The sequence below is a fragment of the Trichechus manatus genome, unplaced genomic scaffold (assembly GCF_000243295.1).
Source record: "Trichechus manatus latirostris isolate Lorelei unplaced genomic scaffold, TriManLat1.0 scaffold00100, whole genome shotgun sequence".
In the NCBI taxonomy this organism is placed as follows: domain Eukaryota; kingdom Metazoa; phylum Chordata; class Mammalia; order Sirenia; family Trichechidae; genus Trichechus; species Trichechus manatus.
Window position 1 is genome coordinate 3,543,631 of NW_004444036.1, and position 20,779 is coordinate 3,564,409.

General features: G+C 41.6%; 1 protein-coding gene across 7 annotated transcripts in view; it reads right to left on the reverse strand.

Moving 5' to 3' along the window:
• Window positions 1–20,779, reverse strand: part of SH3KBP1 (SH3 domain containing kinase binding protein 1) — a 407,394-nt gene that overhangs the window by 164,553 nt on the left and 222,062 nt on the right. For 6 of the 7 annotated variants that reach the window (XM_023737268.1, XM_023737267.1, XM_023737266.1 and 3 more), the window contains 2 exons: window positions 15,203–15,306; window positions 5,012–5,141 (listed from right to left, as the gene is read on the reverse strand). In XM_023737268.1, the coding sequence (XP_023593036.1) occupies window positions 5,012–5,096 (85 nt within the window). In that variant the 5' untranslated portion in view covers window positions 5,097–5,141; window positions 15,203–15,306. Of the gene's footprint in view, window positions 1–4,433; window positions 4,491–5,011; window positions 5,142–15,202; window positions 15,307–20,779 lie in introns of all 7 variants that reach the window. The other variant, XM_023737269.1, reaches the window with a different exon arrangement.

Sequence of the window (20,779 nt, forward strand, 5' to 3'; positions counted from 1 at the left end):
TTTCCACTAGTGATCTGTGTACATGGTAGGCCATTTCATTCTTTTGAAAAAATTCCTTGTGGACACCATTTTGCAACCCCTAATGAATGAAGATATCTGGGTGCAAATCATCAGCGGCTGCATACATCCAAAAAGAGAGACAGCCAGACATATGCCTCCACCTATGAATCAGTCTTGAGGGGGGATATATACGTGTGTGTATGTATGTGTGTGTGTGTGTATATATATATCTCAAATCTGAATCTGATCAAGCCCCCAAATCTAATGATCCATTTCTAGAAATACAGGTTACATGACACTGCAGAGATGAAATCAGCAAAGGCAGACTGTGGGAAACTAATAGACAAATGACCTCGGTTTCTTCAGCAAGAGAAAACGTGAATGGAGGAGGAATCCATAGATTAAAGGAGACTTGAGAGATATCAACCAATCACAATGTATGCATCTTATCTGCATCCAGATTCAAACTAACAAATTTTATTTAAAAAAAAAAAAGACAATTAAGGAAAAGTAAACACTGACTATGTATTTAATTATATTAAGGAATTACAAGTTTGGGTTTTTTTTTTGGTGTGATAATGGTATTTTAAAGAACCCTTTTATTGATATATATTGAAATATCTATGGATGAAATCATGAGGTATCTGGGGTTTGCTTCAAAATAATGGAGGGGAGGAGTAAGTGGGAGTATAAGTGTCACGAATTGGCCATAGGTTGAAAATTTCTTATGCCAGTGACAGAAACACAAAGGTTCATTGTAATACTCTCTCTACTTTTGTATATGTTAGAAACTTTCTAAAAATCTAAACGTTTATTTAAAATCTTCAACAAACCACCTTTAAGGTTTCATGAATTCTTTGAAAGATACAGAGATAAAGATATTTTCAAATTTAAATATGCTGCAAAGAATTTCTGCTACTACATAATTGAATTTCCTTCTCAGATACAATGTTTAAACCAACTTATCAACAGATACAATTACTTGTAAATCTTTCCTTGATATATGAGACTACTCTGAATAAAGATCTAAGAAAGTTAAAGAGATTTTCATAATATACCACCATATGTAAAAATACATCAGGGTAAAAGAAAAGCAAGTTCAAGCAATTTGCACCTGTCATTCGAAGAAAAAAATGCCGCCTCAGAATAATAAATGATCCAGCAAGCAATTACTGAGCATCTACCACGTCTCAAGCAGACTTGGCACATTTCTTTATAAACATAATGCCACTGTTTCTTCTATCCCAATCCATCGATTTACAGAACGCAACTGAATAACCACCTCAAATGCTTTCTGGAAGTAGAAATGTGAAGAGTACAAATGCCAAATAAACATGTGCACATGCAGGTGTGTTTGTGGGGGTGTGTGTGTGTGAGAGAGAGAGACACAAAGAGAGATGTACAAGGATTCATTGAACACATGGTTCTCTTCATATGTACCCAAATACAGATGTTCTCCGTCTTAAAAAACCTCACCCTAATGTCTAAAAGGAGCCCTGGTGGTGGTGCAATGGTTAAGAGCTCAGCTGCTAACCAAAAGGCTGGCAGTTTGAATCCACCAACCTCTCCTTGGAAACCCTATGAGGCAGTTCTACTCTGTCCTACAAGTTCGCAATGAGTCGGAATCGACTCCATGGCAATAGGTTTGGTTTTTTGAATGTCTGGAAGCATTTAAATTAAGAGGAGTTTCATACGATCTCACTATGATCTCTAAAAATTACCAAAATGGCACAAACATTAGGAGTTGAACTTACTAGAGACCATGTATTAATTAAGCAATCTCTGTGAAAAGTTAAGTGTGATTTACGAAGAGTATTAAATTGCCTGGTCTAACAAAGACCTTGATTAAGTACATTTTCAGCTCATACTAACGTAAAAAGCTAAATGCCTTTTGTGCATTAATTATATTTGTCTTTCTCAGTTTTATAACAAAAGCAAATATGCATGTACTATAGTTATGCAAGCTGTTACATTGGGGGAAACTGCATGATGGGTACATGGGCTATCCCTGTACATTATTTTTTGCAACTTCCTATGAATCTATATTATAATTATTTCAAAATAAAACATTTTTTTAAAAATTAAATCTCATCAAAAGTAGTAACACCATTCTCTGAGGGTAGAGAATAAGCAGATTCACTCTAATACCAAAGGTTCCACTTGGACAAATACTATCAGTATACATAATTTCTGCATGTGATCTGAGCTGATTACATAAATTTCACCATAGTCACATGTTGAAGCAAATTCAGAATGATAAATGGCTACCGAAAAACCTGTCCAAACACTGACAGACGCTATTTCTCTCTCTTTCCAGGGATTATTTCAATTTAGCAAGCCAGAACCAAAACCAAAAAACCAAACCCACTGCCGTCGAGTCGATTCTGACTCATGGCGACCCTATAGGACAAAGTAGAATTTGCAAGGAGCGGCTGGTGGATTCGAACTGCCAACCTTTTGGTTAGCAGCTGTAGCTCTTAACCATTGTGCCACCAGGGTTCAGGGGCATTATTACCACATCTGCTCTTCCCTGAAGTCCTTTGTGACCACCATCGCCCTCACATCCCAATGGGACTGGCGTCTCTGCCTTTGTAGCCCACTGTTCCTCAGACCCTGGCTAGCAGAGCACCTGGGGCACCTTCTTCAACTTCTGTTGACTTGCGCACCCCCTTTCTGCAACGTGAGCTTACTGAAAGCAGGGACCGTACCTGATTTGTCTCTGCATATCTTTATTGCCTTGTACACTGCCTTAGTAACAATAGGGGCTCAATAAAGCTTGAATGAATGAAGAATGAAAGAAAAGGAGGAGAGAAAGATGGATGGATGGATAGATATGGACAGATGGAGAGATGGATAGATGTGCCCTCTTCCCCTTACTTGTACATACAGGAAGATTACAAAAGCCATGTAGTTCTTACCAGAAACATTCATCTTTATTAGGAGACAATGTCTCTCCAGGGACCTCAAACCCCACCCCCGCAACAATGGACAGATTCCTTGTAACTAAGCTGGGCTGCCCTATGACTACTGGGCTCTCCTGGTCCTGAAATGGAGGGCTTTTACTGAATGAGTGTTGTGGGGGGGCAGACTTTACAAGCAGAAACAGCCCCTTCTGAGCAGGTGAACAAAGGTTAAGTGACCGTGGATACCACCCTACTCAGCCCCTTCATCCTCCTGCCCCAGGAATTCCAGCACCATATACTTTGAGCTGAGGAGACAGGCAGGGTCCAATGTCCATATTATTGAGCTGGAGTGAAAGGAGACAGATTTTTTAATAGTTCCAATAGTACAAAGTCATCACTTCTCTGACCATCCAGTTCTTAAGTGCATAGCTGAGATGGCACGACACCAAGGGGTCAAAGCTTTCCCAAAGAGGTTATCCAATACCCTCTCCCCAAATCTCCTTCTCTATCAGTAGGGGAATCCAAAGTAATTTCCAAATGCAGACACACTGCTTCAGTGAACATGGGCTCAATCAGTGTGCAAGCAGCCTCTGCGTAACTGGTATGTCCCAAGGGTTTGTCACTATTAACAATGAGAACAACCATTTATTGAGGGCCATCTGTGGGCCACATGGTTTATATACATTACTGTTATTGGAACTTGTAATGCATTCCCCCATGGAAGTAATGTTATAATGACCCAATTCGGTCCTCCCTCCAAGAAAGCCCATTCAATCCACAAGGTCCCTGAAGTATAGTATTTTTACTATAGGACCTAATTACCATGTACAGTATTATTTCAGTGTACAAAAGGAGACACCAAGGCAGTTAGAATTCTACCATGGAATTCCGGAGCTATACTAACTCCCGATAAAGTGGGATCAAGGACACCTTCTCCCCTCATAAGCTGGGCTGTGGTAGCAGAGAATCCCCCCACCCTAGCCAGAGAAGGCAGCAGGAGCCCCAAGACATCTGATTTGTCCCCAAATCCCCTGATGTCCTTCCTACCATAGAACCTAGGATGGAATGGGGCAGGGGGCCCCAGGCTTTGGCAGTGGAGGGGAAGGGGCATTCCTGAAGCACCGCCATTTCTATGTATGGCAGGCTGCATAATCCAGAGCTGCTGAGACACCAAGTGAAGGAAGTCGGTTGACCAAGTCTCTGGAAATGGCTTTGCCTCCAAATCGAGAATGTGTACAATCATGCTATTGGTCAAATACAATAGCCACAGAAAAACATAAGAATACCATTCAAGTCAGATTTTCCAAATGGAAAAAAAAGGAGTTTGAGAATTATTTTGGCAGACTGAGCTGTTCTCTCGTTCGAAAAAAAAGTCTTCGACCTCAGGTAGTGCTGCACTATGAGGACACAGTCAAGCCTTTTACAACATTCACACCCATGACCTTTGCTCAAGACAGCACAAGAGATGCACAGACGCCCACAGAGGAAGTTGGGTTAGCGACTGGGAGAACAAAGCTTCCCGGTCCTGACCTTTTGCTCCATGTGCTGGAAAGGGCAGCAGAGAAGCTGGAGGGAGACATTCAGGCCCTAGAGAAAGAAGACCTGAAGTTCGTTCTCACCATCTCAGAACACACATGCTCACCTAGGTGGGGCCTGGACTCTCTGTTGTCTTGTCATACTCTTATGGGAATGACATGCACTCTTCTTGGCCATAGAATTTCTCACCACCAAGGGCTTTATTTATCTATTGGCATGCTATTTTTCTCCAAGATCCTCAAGGGATGCAGAGAAATACTGACAATCTCATTTGGTTTGTTCTAAAAATAATTGCCAACTTACATGGAATGACACTTTAGAAGTCTGTGGAGGCACACCAACCTAGGCCACCCAGGAGACAGTATTAGCGTGGCATGAAGGCTGAAAATCACCTATCCAGAGAATGTGATCAGTTTGCTAAGCCACAGTGGGCTAAGGTAGTATAATCAAGAAAACCCTCTTGAGCTTTTGTCACAGCCTCTCAGCACAGGATATGGAAGATAAGGGAGGCTGGAACAGAGTCTGATGACCTCCCCAATCCCTTTCCTGCTCTGAGGGGTAGGCTTTCTTACTTGACTTGGAGAGCTGCTCATCCTGGGAAATGCTGAGGTCTTCTGACTCTCCCGACAACTCCTTGATGAAGTTGGAAGGGAACATTCCAGTCTTTCCATTGAGAACACCTTCCCACCATCCTTCTTCTACCTGCACAGATGCAAACAGAAGAGATGCAGGGATGTGGTTAGACACGGTGGTTTCCAGTTTTGTTCATCTCTATGTTGCAGAATGCACAACCTACACAGGGAATGCTGAAGGCCCCAAAGCTTAGAAGTTGACAGGGAACATGGAAAGCAAACCCCGGAATTTGAGAATCAGGCTAACGTAGGGGACTTTAACCTGGGGTCCATGAACTCAGATGGAAAAAACTTTATTCTCACTAACCTCCAACTGAAATTTATCATTTCCTTCAATTATAAACGTAGGTAACACAAACCACAGGAATATTAGAGCACCTGCAACTGCTCACCAGACAAATCATCGATATTTTCATAGCACATTATAGAGGCTACAGGTATCTCAACATCATTTACAGTCATCAGTATTTGAGATGGTCATAGTTATTATACCTGCTAGGAGATTTTGGTATTTGATGTATTAATAAAGAGGCACACAGATTACTGTATCAAAATGTCCTGTTAAAATGGTTTGATAGTTACTTCAATATAAATGGTTTCCTTTGTAATCCTATGTGTTTTATTTTATGCATTTAAGAATATTATTTAAAAGCTCAGAATGGCTTCACCAGACTGCCAAAACTAATTAGACAGACTAACACAAACAGCAAAGACTCCCTGGGTTAACAAGACAAGACCTCAATCAGAAGGCAAAAGGACTTCTTGCAGGTTTCTAAGGGTTCTATTCGAACCTACCCAGTGGCGCCTCGGAAGACAGGTCTGGCAATCTACTTCCAAAAGGTCACAGTCTTAAAAACCCTATGGAGGAGTTCCACTCTGCACACATGGGGTCACCATGAGTTGAAATGATCAATGGCAACTAACAATAACAAGGCAAAAAACAAACAACCAGGGGGCACAGTTATGGATACTTCCTAGACATAACTAAACACCTTGTGGGAGTGGTTTACTGGATTTGAAGGCTTACACCATAGTCTTGTGGGACAACTCGGTCAAGTGGCATAACATAGTTCATAAACTTTATGTTCTACATCCTAGTTTGGTGAGTAGCATCTGGGGTCTTAAAAGCTTGTGAGCAGCCATCTAAGACATAACTACTGGCCTCTACTCATCTGGAACAAAAGAGAAAGAAGGAAACCAAAGACTCAAAGAAGAAACTAGTCTACAGGACTAACAGCCTACACAAAGCATGTCCTCATCTATCCTGAGACCAGAAGAACTAGATGGTGCCTGGCTACCACTACCGACTGTTCTGACCAGGGACACAATAGATGGTCCTAGATAGAATGGGAGAAAAATGTAGAACAAAATGCAAATTCTTAAAAAAGGCCAGACTTACTGGACTGGTAGAGACTAGAGGAATCCCCAAGACTATCACCCGCGATACCCTTTAAACTTTATACTGAAACCACACCAGGAGGTCACCTTTCAGCTAAATAACAGATTGGCTCTAAAATAAACAAAATCACCCATGAGTACTGTGCTCCTTTAAAAAAATTATTTATATGAGACCAAACGGTCAACATTTACCCTAAAGCAAAGATGAGAAGGTAAGGGGTAGGGGGCAGGGAAGCTAGATTAATGGTAACGAAACAACCAGAACGGAAATAATGAGAATGTTGACACACTGTGAAAAATGTAACCAATGTCACTGAACAATGTGTATAGAAATTGTTAAATGGGAACCTAATTTGCTGTGTCAACTTTCACCAAAAACACAATAAAATATTATAATCCATTAATAAAATGGAACTGGGATTCTGAATTTCAAAAACAAACTAACTAGAGTTCAAGATTACCCTGGGATGAACCAAAATGGGGTGCAGGGAAGCAGGGAGAGCATCAAGACTGAAGTCATCTGGGTAAGGAAGTCTGTCTTGGAAGAAATACAGCCAGAATGCTCCTTGGAAGCGAGGATGGCGAGACTCTGTCTCACGTACTTTGGACATGTTATCAGGAGGGACCAGTCCCTGGAGAAGGACATCATGCTTGGTAAACTAGAGGGTCAGCGAAAAAGAGGAAGACCCTCAATGAGATGGATTGACACAGTGGCTGCAACAATAGGCTCAAACATATTAATGATTGTGAGGATGGCACAGGACCGGGCAGTGTTTCGTTCTGTTGTACATAGGATGGCTATGAGTCGGAATCGACTTGACGACACCTAACAACAACAAATAAGATACTTAGGAAGATTCGCCATAAGCCTGAATACAAATAGTTACAGGATATGTATCTCAAGGTCCCTTGTGCTAGTTCTGAATAAGGAACCATAAAGTGACCTTCCTTCTCTCAGGAATCACAGAGCAGGAGGAAAAACCAAGGGCACAGACCACAAATGAGCAGTCCCTGGCACAATCCCTGACAGCACAGGGCAGCTAGGCCAATTCCCTCTATCCCACCTAACAGTTTCAAAAACGTTCCTACTCCAAGTAATAAGCAGCTCCAGCCTGGGATCCCTGAGGGAAGTGTCCTGGATGTGTGGGATCAGCGGGCTGCCTGCTGGGAAAACAGAGGTGTCTTCACCTCACCATGCCCCCAGATGCCTGTAGCACTGTCACAGCACAGTCTGAGAGGAGTAGCCAACAGGACAACGAGCAGAGGTCTATCATTAGCCATGTGGTGACTGGAGAGACAGACAATAGAACGACTGCTTATCACCTGGGGGACACGCTTCACCTCACAGGCTCCACAGACAGGAGGCTAATTTGTCTGTGAGCTGGAGCCCATCACAAGAGCGGGAGTAGCTGACCCCAGTACCAAAGAGAGCTGTCCTTTACTATCTCTTACCACAGCCTGCTGCTTTGGTCTTGAGATTCAGGCTGAAGATATGATGAAAATGATCCTCACCTTCACACTCTCCTTCTTCAGAGATATTCTATATCATCTTCCCGTATAAAAATGAGGACATCGAAGCCCAGAGTGATTACATTCATTCATTCTAAGAGTAAGACACAGTGCCTCACACAGTAAATGAATGAATGGATGAACGAATGACAGGTAAATCATCGGGGAAAATCCTTCACAGGGGCCTATGATTCCCCCCTACAAAAGGATTTTTCTTTCCTCTGAGAAGACGAAGGGACTAAGGGATTCTGACTATACTGGCTACTGTTTTTAATGAGGTACTGCTCTGCCTGGGTCTGTGTGCCCCTCCGAGAGATGGGCCATGGGGTCATTCAATCCCCCAATATGTAATGAGCACATACTCTGTGGCGGGCACTGTCTGAGGATCTTGGGATAAATTCACTAGTGAACCAAACAGATAAAGACTCCTTCCCTTGAAGAGCTTTTGCAATAAAAAAGAAGGACATATAAGAGCCTTACGTCCCCTACTTAGAAATCAAACTTACTTACTTTTATGTTTCTCTATTTAAAGAGAGAGAGAGAGAGAGAGAGAGAGAGAGAGAGAACTATGTCTCTCTAATAAAGTAGGGATAAGTATGTCATCAAGGACTGACAATTTCTGCCCCTTCTCCGCCCTACCTCTTGCACACTCAGAAACAGTTTTCTTCAGGCCTTGGCTCTACGCTGAAAACAAACCTGACCCGTATCCTTCCATGACCAACCTAGCCAGCTCTGAAGCCCATGGCTGCTCCGCAACAAAGAACACGACCTTCTGCCGAGAGCTGGGAACAGGGCAGCTTACACCTAGTAGTATTTGAGAATGACAGAGTAAAACCACTTAAACAGTTTATGCCTCCAAGTGTCCAGCAATTTCCATGTCTTCAGGATCAACAGCATCCACATAGGCTCAGGACCCAGGGAAATGGTTTCTGTATTTTAGTCCCGTTGGAAGTTGGGGATCAATTTCAACACCAGCACCACCACCACCACAATCTAGCACCCTATCTACATTTGTGAGGCACTTAAGGAGGTATCTTTGGATGAATACATGACCGTGCCCATGTGGGGGTACCTAGCTGTTCAGAAGAGTTCCAGTTCATCACTGGTGAAGTTTTACAAGTCAGCTGTACTGAGAAGGGTAACAAGATTTACCAAGTCTAAAGTCTACCTCAGGCTATGAGAAGCAAGCCAGAAAAGTCTATTTAATGGCTGCTACAGTTTTTTTTAATCCAATTGATCCTGTGTTACCCAAACCCCAGTCAGAATCACACAAGAGGGGTGTAGGGGATGGGGGAAGGATAGGGAAAGGAGAAGCACACAGGCAAATGAATTCAGCCTCACTGGTCCAAGAGCTGTTTTGTTTACCATTCTTTCCATAAAGTAAACTGGACAAATCTAACTTCAAGGAAAGGCCTAGACCTTAACATTACTAAAATTGTCCTCAAAATTTATTTCAAAATAATTACATGAGAATTTCAATACCAGTCCTTTCTACTGTCTATGAGAGGTAGGGGAAGGTGTTTTGAAATTTTAAAACACTAGAACAATACTACATTGTTTTTGTTTATTTAATAAAGGCATAATTCACATAAATGCACAGATCTTAACTATATAGGTTGATCTGTTTTGACAAATGCATACACATTCATGTAATTCATACCTCTACCAACATATACATTTCCATCACTCCAGAAATTTCCCTTGTGCCCTTTCCTAGTCAATCCCTCACAAACATTCACTAATCTGATTTCTATCCCCTGTAATTAGCTCTGCCTTTTCTAAAACTTCATACGTTGTTGTTGTTAGGTGCTGTCGAGTCAATATCAACTCATGGCGATGCCACATGTGCAGAATAGAACTGCTCCATAGGGTTTTTCAAGGCTGTGACTTTTCGGAAGCAGATCACCAGGCCTGTGTCTTCCGAGGCGCCTCCGGGTGGGTTCCGATCGTCAACCTTTTGGCTAGTAGTTGAATGTGTTAATTAACTGTTTGCACGACCCAGGGATTCCATACAAATGGAATTATGTGGTATATTATCTTTTGTGCTAGGACATGATTTTACTTTTTAGATACTTTTACAAAAACACACATTGTTTTTGGAAACCATCTTTTTCTACCAGTGGAATTAGCAAAAAAAAAAAAAAAAAAAAGAAACAAATACATACATTTTTTTTTTCATTATTAGGCCATTTAATTGGGATGTTCCATGAAACCATGACCTTAAACCTCCAAACCAAGAAACCAAATCCCAGGAGGTGTCTGATTGTACTTAAGCAGCCTCAGCAGCTACTCTTTTTTTGTTGCAGTTGTTACTGTAAATATATCTATCGTACAACTTTTGCCAATTCAACTTTTTACAGGTGTACAACTTATTGACAGCAATTACAATAATCAAATGTTCAACCTTACCCTTAATTGATGCAATTTTTCTATCACTTTTAACCTTTCTTTTCCCTCTCCTTCCTGTCCTTGATAACCACTGATAAACTTTGTTCTCTATACATTTGCCTTTTCTTGTCTTTTTGCATAAGTGAGGTCATACAATGTTTGTCCTCTTAGGATTGCCTTATTTTGCTCAGCGTAATGTCTTCAAGCTCCACCCATACTGTAGCAGATGTCGAGACTTCATTTCTCCTACTGGCTGAGTAGTATTCCATTTTATGTATGTACCACTTGTTTATCCATTCATCTGTTGATGGGCAAATACATGTATTTTTAAGGGGACAATTCCTGAAGGCATAAACACCTACATTATTTTCCATTTTAGTTGCTTTAAATAATCATCACTGTTGATTTTAGGATCAGGGAAGCTGGCTGTGCCAAATATAAACAAGCGTTATCTGGGTCCTTAGTGCCTGGGCCAATATTTTCCCCCAATTCCTGTGTAGTTCATTGTATGATTACCTCTTTCTGGCAGGGCCAGAACATTCCATACACACAAGGAAGTTTTTTTTATTCCCCTCCCTTGTTCTTCCAAAAATGAACCTATTCCACATGAGATGGGTCCCTCAAAAGAGAAATCTCTAGGGTAATTCAAAGGGAAATGATTTAAGAAAACATTTCTATTCAAGACTGAGGCTAACTCTGCCCAATGGGACAGAACACCAACATCACAGCCATGATTTCACTGTAGCATAAAGGGTTTGTGTAGGGCTTTTCTAGATATCCACCCTTCAGCAATGCTTGATGTTACATGCTGTGCCGTGATCATTCCTGTCCTTCAAAACAGCTACAGGCTAGTGTACAGATACCCAAATTCCTATATGACCCAATGCTAAGACCTTACTATCATTCCAGCCTGAAAATGTGAACAAATGGTAAATCAAGTCAGCAAGATAATCTTTCTGAGGAATCAAAATCCTGAAGTTTTGTCCTGTCACTATTCCCACGTGAGAATGCTGTCTATAGGGATATGTTAACCTTAGAAAACCTCTTATGATATGAAAGGAACCTTTAACCGTTTCATGACCAGAGAGACATATAGCGCCCACCTACACTTTCCACCTCTCAGGTTTATTGGGAAGCTGCTTTCCCACTGACACTACATGCTGTTTGAAACTGAAGAAACGGCACATGCCACAAATTACTGTGTTTTACAGGGTACTATATTTGGTCAAAGGAGCCCTGGTGGCACAGTGGTTAAAATACTAGGCTGCTAACCAAAAGGTCAGCGGTTGAAACCCACCAGTCGCTCTGTGGGAGAAAGATGTGGCAGTCTGCCTCCGTAAAGATTACAGCCTTGGAAACCCAACGAGGCAGTTCTACTCTGTCCTATAGGGTCCCCACAATTTGGAATCAACTCTACTGCAGTGGGTGGGTATTATTAGATGGTGCACCCTGGAGATGTGATTGTGTAAAACTTTTGTCTCTTTTGGCTTTTGTACAGCAAGATAATCCTTATAAGAATATTTCCGGGTTCCTTTACATTATTGGGAAGTTGCGTTTCTTACGATGATTCCATGTTCACACAAATACCGCATTTTCAGGCGCCATACATTGTATGCACCTGTCAAGGGACCTAGAAGGCAATGGATAGTCCAGAGGAACATATAAGTCCCACATACCTCTACCTCCCAGAGTCCAGAGTGACAAGTGTGTCCCACATAATCCTACCCCAGAGTTCAGAAGGATATATGTACCCCACATAATATGTATCAAAATCTATATTTCATAACAAAATTTCAGAAACGTTCCTTGATTCAGCATGCCTTCCATTAATGAAAACACATGGTCTCAACAAAAAATTCAAATCAGAAAATAACTGAGTCTTTAATGGGGTGTTTCTTTTTAAAGTTCAGTGTGGGCAGCTTTGTAACTTTCATCTCAGCCCATTTCATTGCATCTGCCAGCTTCTGCTTCATACACGCCACATCTGCCCCCAAACTTTCACAGGTCACCTCCTGCTGCAGAGCAAAGCTGTACTAACCTCTGTCCTCCTTCCTCCAGCCTCACCCAGTGCCTTGTACAATACAACACATGCTTGTTGATGAATTAATTCAAATACTGGCCACCTTTCACATGTCCAGTTGAAAGTTCACCTATTCAAGGAAGCATCTTCTTCACTCTCAGTGAGTACTCCTGTTCTTCAATTCCTCTCTAACTTGTCAATACTGCCACTCCCTACTCTAAGAACATCTTGGGTTCTTAGTTATCTTCATAGCTGTGTGTATCTTACCCTCCCTGACTAGACTGAGCACGTTTCAAGGCCAAGACTCTGCTCAATAAATCTTTGAATCTCCATAAACACAGTTTCTTTCAGAGTAAGCACTCAAATATTTGATAAATCCCATAGCTATGCAAATCTATTATAAATGCACTTAAACTTGCAAAGATGTTAGTTATATCTGGTTGTATGCTGGTGGTTTGTATACTGGTGGTTTCAATCTAATCACTTTTACTCCTAAACACAGCTTCCCTCTCCTTAACAGGAATGTTTTTACCATCTTTCCACATTAGAAAATCAGAAGTGTTTACCCCAAAGTTATTTGGAGAGATTATTATAGAATGGAACCCTGGTGGTACAGTGGTTAAGAGCTCAGTTGCTAACCAAAAGATCAGGAGTTTGAATTCAACAGCCACTCCTTGGAAACCCTATGGGGCAGTTCTACTCTGTCCTATAGGGTTGCTATGAGTCAGAATTGACTCTACAGCAATGGGTAATTATAAAACAGCTTGAGCTCTTTGGATTATCAAATTACAATACACAAATTTTTATATTACGGTTACTTTTAGTTAACCATTTTCGGTAGATCAATTCCTACGAATGTGATCACTGGGTCAAAGAGTGTTATTCAGATTTTTACAGCTCTTTTTTTTCTTCGATGCATCTTGCTAAATAGTTTTATATAACAATCATACAGATATACAAAGTCACCAGTTTTTCTAAAATTTGCCAACATTGTTACCACTAAATATTTTCTTAGGCTTTTCATTAGTACATAAGAGGAACTCATTATTATCTTAATTTGTACTTCTTTAATTAATAGCAGGGCAGAACATTTTCTCACGTTTAAGATTTTTATTCCCCTTTGTGAGATTTGCGTTTATGGCAAATTTACCTATCACTTACCATTGTTACAGTAGCTTCCTAATATATTTTAATATGTTACATATATAATTTTTGTCATAATCCTATTTGTTGTTCTCTTACTTTAGCTATCCTAGCTTCAAATCAGACCAAACTTTTAATGTTCTACCCTGTTGTCTGTTTATATTTTACTTATTCACCTTTCAGAAAATACTTCCTATGTGCCCTGCTTGGTACCAGGGATGAAAAAGGATAAATGATAGATTAATATAAATTAGCCAAAACTCAGAAATAGGCAAAAGGGGTTTCTGCATGTCCAGTGCCATGTTGGGCATTGTCCAGCAGTCCTTCCCTTGCCCCCAATGCCATTAACTGATCTTCTAGGGACATGTACATTTGTTTCACATACTATTTACTATTTACGAGGATAGTTTACAACTCTTCGTGTGGATATTAACTGGTAGAAAACTGAAAGTGATTCAAATAAATTTTGACTGATAGAGATTTGTCCCCTGGAAAAGATAATCTCATAGGTTACAGTTTTATTGCCCTGCAGGACACTAAGTAGTTTTGCATCTAACTTAGCAATCTTAAGCGTTTTATTTTTCAGTCACTAGAAATACTTTACTCTTTCACAATTCTCTTTGAGTCAGTCTTACCATCTTGCAGAGTCCCTCCCTAATGAGTTAAATAAAGCTTTGACACATGCTCACTTTATATTTGCAGGAGAGTCAGGAAATTTGGCTTCTAGCATCAGCTCTGCCACTTCCACCCATGTGATAGTTCACTGAAATTCCTCCTTGACTTCTAGCTTCCTTTTTTCTAAATCATGGGCTTCTGTAAGGTCAAATGCTATTCAGGAATTGAAAGCAGTAAGAAAATGGTATCTCTATATTCAGTTACAAGTGCTGAATCAGAATAAATGATCAGGTTCTAAGTCCAAGGCCCAGCATCATCCAGGCCTAAGGGAATGCAGACTGAGAAGCCCATCCCAGTGTCTGGTGGGATATTTTTCACCAGGAGGACTGGCTCTGAGTATCCAGGACCAAACAGGAACAAGGAGAACGTGGTACAGTGGAAAGAGCAAGGGTCTCCAGTCAGATGGACCTGGCTTCAGTCATCAGCCCTGCCTCTTCAGGCTCCCTTGAGCCTGTTGCTTCATCTACAAACTAAAGTGGGTGTGATGAGTAAATGAGCTAATGCGTGCAAAGAGTCTCGCTCATGCCTGTCACATACTAGGGCCTTTTAGGACATTTAAGAAATATCAGTTCTTTTCTTTCCCAATAAATCCAGTGGTGTTGCCCAGAATGAACACGGAATCCATACTCTATATATGGATCACTCTGGATATCTGGAGTCTAGTATCAATTGAAGCAGAGTGATTCGATAGGAAAAAAAATCTGTGGCACTGGGTTGGAATTTTAGAGATACATAGTATGCTGTGTCAGCAAGACAATGGTTTTAAGTGGCCCTACATCTGCCTCCAACTGGCCTGGAGACATTCCTCTCTGGGAACCCAATTCCTCAGAGAAGAGACTCAACTAGATGACCTATAAATTCTCTTCGAGTTCTAACATCCAACAGGTCAAGGCCAAACAGCTTTAGAATCTATAGCAACGGGCACCTCCTGATTCAGGAAGCTGGTGGGTTCTGACCACCCACGCATGGCAATCGCACTTTCCGCCCAGCTCACTTACCTCTCCTACCACCTCTATGATGTCACCGACTTTCAGCTCAAGCTCGTCGTCGTTCTGAGGCAGGTAGCTGAACGCCACCTGGCATCGGCGCCTCCGTCGTTCACCTGGATGGGAAAAGCAGAACATTTAGATACAGTTCTTCTCCCAAAATAATATTTTAAAGAGAGGCTTCCTAGGCATGCAGGCAAAGTAAGCTGACTTGTCTCAAATACGCTCTCTGGGAAATGGCTAGAGGCACGCAGCCCTGGTCTTGTAGGGAGAGGCAGTAGAAAGCAGAGCAATGCTTCTTGGTCTTTTAAAAGCTGCTGGGTCAGAGGGGCATGAATATGAAAAACTGATCCATTTGTGCAGAAGGCAAAAACCCCACCCCTGAAGCACTGGAGCACAGTGTTGCCTTAAACGGTTTTCTATGGATGGAGCTTTGTAGTTGCTGCTGCTGATTTTTAATGAAAGCTGATATGATGTGGTAGAGAAAAGAGAATGGTCTGCTTCTAATGCTAGCCAAGGCAGAGGAAATTTTCCCCAAATGTGCAAAGGAAAAGATAAAGTATCCTGGCCGTCTTATTACTAATCATCACCCTTTCAACATACTAGAACTCAGGCCTGATAAGCAAAGGCCAATTAGATTTCAGCCTTCTCTTGGTACCATTTCAAACGCCCCACAGCAGTTCAACAAATCCACTCTGTCTTTGTCTCTCTGTCACAAGGGATCCATTAACAGCCCTGGCTGCTTACACAGAACCAACCCAGGCAAATCCCGATAAAAGGCAGGACCACGCTTCACTCGACCAGAGGACATTCAAGGTGACACCACCACACTCATCCAGTGTGGCCCAATTCGGAGGTCCTGACTTAGAGCTAGTTCAAGTCCAGACACAACTATCCACAGCACATCCCCACCACAGATGTGCATTGTGGGAAGAAAGAACACTTATGTGTTTGCGTGTGTGTGTGTGTGTATGACAGAGAGACAGACATGTAGACAGGCAGACACACAACAGTGTAGGCCCAAGCCAGAGAGAGGTGGACGGGAGATATGAAGTGAGACCAACACTGCTCAGAAGTTTGTTGCTCATGGCTGACTGCCTCATGCTGTTCCCTCATGCCAACACAGGCTGAAAAACCAAAGGCATCAACAACTTAAAAGAAACACATTTAGAAATGTTTAAATTATTTTTGGATACTGCCTACAGGGATTCTTTTTTCTTTTTTAATCTTTTCCCTGAGAAAGGAAGCCCCTGTGGGTGTGATCACAGGGCACACTGAGGCCCCCAAACAGCATGACATCATACAAAGGGCAAGGGCTCTTTGCCACATCCAATACGCTCACTGATCAATGTTTTTCAAAGGCCAGTGGCCTAGATCTCTGTGTTCCATTTTTCTCTGCCCATACATCACTTCTAAGGAAGAACAGAGTCGAACAGAGGGAAGAGAACAGAAGTTCAGAATCAATCTCTCAGCTAATCACATCTCTGATGACTACACAAACACATCCCACCCCTTCGTACAAAATCACAAGCCGCTTGGTCTTAAGAACAAACACACAATGCTCAGGCCAATTCCCAGGTGCTAACCGCGCTGTCAGCAGGCAGAGGAGTGCATGCCCAAGTAGGGACAGAAGGGCCAGCCCAACTTGCTTTTCCAAGGTGGGAAGTCAATAAGAGTGGTACTCCAGTGCAAACAACTCCATCCCCATTCCATGGCTTCCAACATGCTGTAAGTCAAATCAAGTCCTCTGCGTCACAAAGGCGACAGATTTCTCATTATAGCAAAGAAAGTCTAGATGGTAAGACTATCTTGGCTCCCCTCTCCTACCCCCCTGCAACTTGCCTGCCTCCACAAATACCCCTTAAGATGTTTAAGAGTGTTTATTTGCTAGATGTTATGTTAGAAAGTGAACTCTACAGATATAAATCTGAACAACATGAAACAAAACGACATAAATGCCTGAAAACCAACACTCACAACCACGGAAGTCACCAAAGTCCTGACCAAAGTGACCTGAAAACAACATCTGAAGATACAGTGTTAGCTGAAGCCAAAAAAACTTACACCACCCACCACCAGTTAGTTGCCATTGATTCTGACTCATGGCGACCCCGTGTGTGTCAGAGTAGAGCTGCACTCCATAAGGTTTTCAATGGCTGATTTTTCAGAAGCAGATCACCGAGACTTTATTCTGAGGTGCTGCCTCTGGGTGAACTCGAACCAACAACCTTTTGGTGAGCAGCCGAACATGTTAACCGTTTGCACTATCCAGGGACTAAAAAACCACAAAAAAACTTAGTCGTGTGTTTATTTTCCAAAGACCCTCAGTAGAAAGTACTACGTAGCCCACCACTGCACAAATAGCAAAGGGAGGAGTGATACATCCTTACAGAAGAGACTAACCCAGCAGACTGTGGACCTGGAACAGAATAAACAGAATTGCGCTTCCATAAAGCCTGCCTGGGAACAGGAGGAAGGATGCAGTCACGACTTTCTCTCTGCCGGCCCAGTCAGTATTTCTTAAAAGCCTCTAAGAAAGTTAGTCATCAAATCCTATAAAGCATGCTGCCAAGGGACAGCACCAAGAAAAGTCAACCCTCCAGCGGGCACAGAGGAGGTACTCAGTGGTGGAAAGTGTCCCCTGATCAGACCCCAAGCAAAAAGTTATTCCCCTTCATGGCAGGATAGCTCGGGATAGCTTCTAAAGCACTTCTGATATCCACTACCCTACCTCATCCTGCCATCCACACTAGCTAAACTGAAAAAGAGCCAAAATGAGCAACCATTTTACAAATGAGGAAAGTGAGGCTAAGTGACTTACCCAAGGTCACAAAGTTGGTAAGTGGCAGTCTGCTTAGCTCACAGCTCTTTCCAAAGCTGGACCAACCAATTTAACCCCCCGTTTGTCCCAAATTCTTTGCTATTTATACTTAACTGCCTCCTGAAACACTGCCTGGTCACAACCTTAGATCTTCACCATGCCTCTCTCATTAAAGGGACCTCCTAAACTCCCTCACCGCTGCTTTTCCCGGCCTCAACTTCTGCCTATCATTGATTCAGTTTTTTTTTTTTTTTTTGCCAGTTCTACTTAACCTATAACCCAGTTCAATGTTTGGAGCTAGGAGAAGAATTTCAGTTGCCTTTGTCCACCTTAAATTTAAAGAAATTTAAGGATGTCATCGGCCATTTTTCCCCCTCTTCTAGCATTTCACTGATGTTTGCTAGAGTCTTAACCTGCCTCGAGGAGGTAGGTGATGACAATGTCATCTACTTACAACAGCTAGTGTGAACTGGAGAAAGAATCTATGACTTGCCCAAGGACTGTGGTCTGCAATCCCTTACTTTGAGCTACTACCTTCATGCTCAGAGCCCAGTCCATATGAACATAAGTTTTAACACATTTTATTGGGCTTTTTGTCCACTGAATAAACTGGGCCTTGAAAGAAAATTTTCCTTTAAAAAATTAAATGCCCATCAACGATGAATGGATAAACAAAATGTGGTCTATACACACAATGGAATATTACTCTGCCATAAAGAGAAATGAAGTCCTGATACACACCACAACATGGATGGACCTTGAAAACATTATGCTGAGTGAAATAAACAAGTCAATCATGAAAAGACAAATATAGCATAATCTCACTAATAAGAAACACTTAGAATAGGCAAATGTATAGAGATAAAGAGTTTAACAGTGGTTACCAGGGGCAGGAGGAAAGTGCAAAGAGGAGAATCATTCTTTAGCTAGCATTTAGTTTCTATTTATGGGGATGGAAAATGTGGCAGTGAATGTTGGTGATGGTTGCACAACACGATTGATGTAATTGGTTTCACTGAATTGTACGGGCAAAAAATGTTGAATTGGTAAATGTGTGTTACCTATATTTTTACAACAACAACAAAAACTTGAAAAAATCAAATATATGTGCTGATAATGGCCAGCAATATAAATCTATATTAGAAAGCCACAAAGAGGAGAGAAACAGATGTTTTCCTCATTCACGTTAGTGCCACTCCACTGCCACCATCCTTTATCACTGCTTACATCTTCTAGGCAGGGTCCTGTACCTCCTTACACATAACTGAGGAACAGATGAACCCAAATTTTATCTACATACATGCAAGTGTGTATGTGCACATGGCTTACTGAAAGGGTATGACTAAGGCAGATTTTACAAGGCATACTCAAGACATCTCTAGTTTATTGCCATATTGTATGACAGCCATGAGATATACATGTGTTAGCATGTATTCACATGTATGACAAAGGCACACACACAGCAAAGTAACCACACCCTCAATTCTCTCACTAGATCCCATACCCACCTTCATTCATGACCACCTTTGTTTAATAAAATAATAGCACCTAACATTTATTGAGCACTTACTATATGCCAGAGACTACTAAGCACTTTACAGGTATTACCCCAATTACACATACATTACACCTCTGGGGTAGATCACTGACACCCTCTGTACACACAAGGAGTCTGAGGAGGCACTGAGATTGAGAGTTTTACCAGAGGTCTTATAGCTAGTAAGTAGAGGGCCTAGGATTTCAAACTAGGCAATGCAACTCCAGAGACACTGCCTCCCATGTCTAAATGTTCCTAAGAAGAATTCTTGGCTATGAGTCTTGTAACTGCAGAACGGACTAGCTGGGCTAACATGGTAGAATGTGAAACCAGGAAGTGAAAACCCACAAATCAGGGGTGTTTCCTTACAGCTGCTGGGAACTGGGGCTTATATTTTAATGAAATAAAGCTGGCTGGATTGGGGAGGAAATGTAATACATTCACATTTTCTAAAAATGAAATAGCAGAAACTGAAAGAGTACCAAGACCCAGTCTCAGAAACGGTCCAAACGTCTATAGTTTAGAGTCTCCATCCAGGGTTCTAATGGCATAAGAAAACTTTACTGAGGCCAACTCAGTCAACGACCACAAAAATATGCAACCAATAAATGCAGTGGTAGAAAAAGTCTTTGGGTCAACTGAGAACTTGCAACACTCACACAGTCTACTTTTTTTTACATCCCACATCCCCCATGACAGAACAGCAGCAAAAAACTACCAGGGTTTTATATCATTTGACATTTTCAAGGAATCCACTAACTTAATCTAATAGATCCTCATACATGCCTAGGGGACAGAGCGGTATCCTGAAATCACAGTGCGAGAGAGAAAACAGTGATAAAAGTCAAAAAGGAAAATCAGCCATGGAGGCTGGATGAACTCCCAAAACTAATGCCCTGAGATAATCTTTAAACCTTAAACCAAAAATATCCCCCGAAGTCTTCTTAAAAGCAAACAACAGTTCAGCTTAACTAGTAAAGAATGTCTGCCTTAAAAGGGGACAGGAAAGCTGGTGATAGGGAAGCCAAGTTTGAGTAAGGACAGTGTTGACATGTAGTGGTGTTGTTAACCATTGTCATAGGGCAATATGTGTACTGTTTAATGAGAAACTATTTGTTCTGCAAACCTTAATCTAAGGTACAAAAAAAAAAAAGAATTATCTATGTGAGATCAAATTGACAACAGCAACTCAAAAGGTTTGATGGGAAGCCTAGGGGACAGTGAGTTGAAG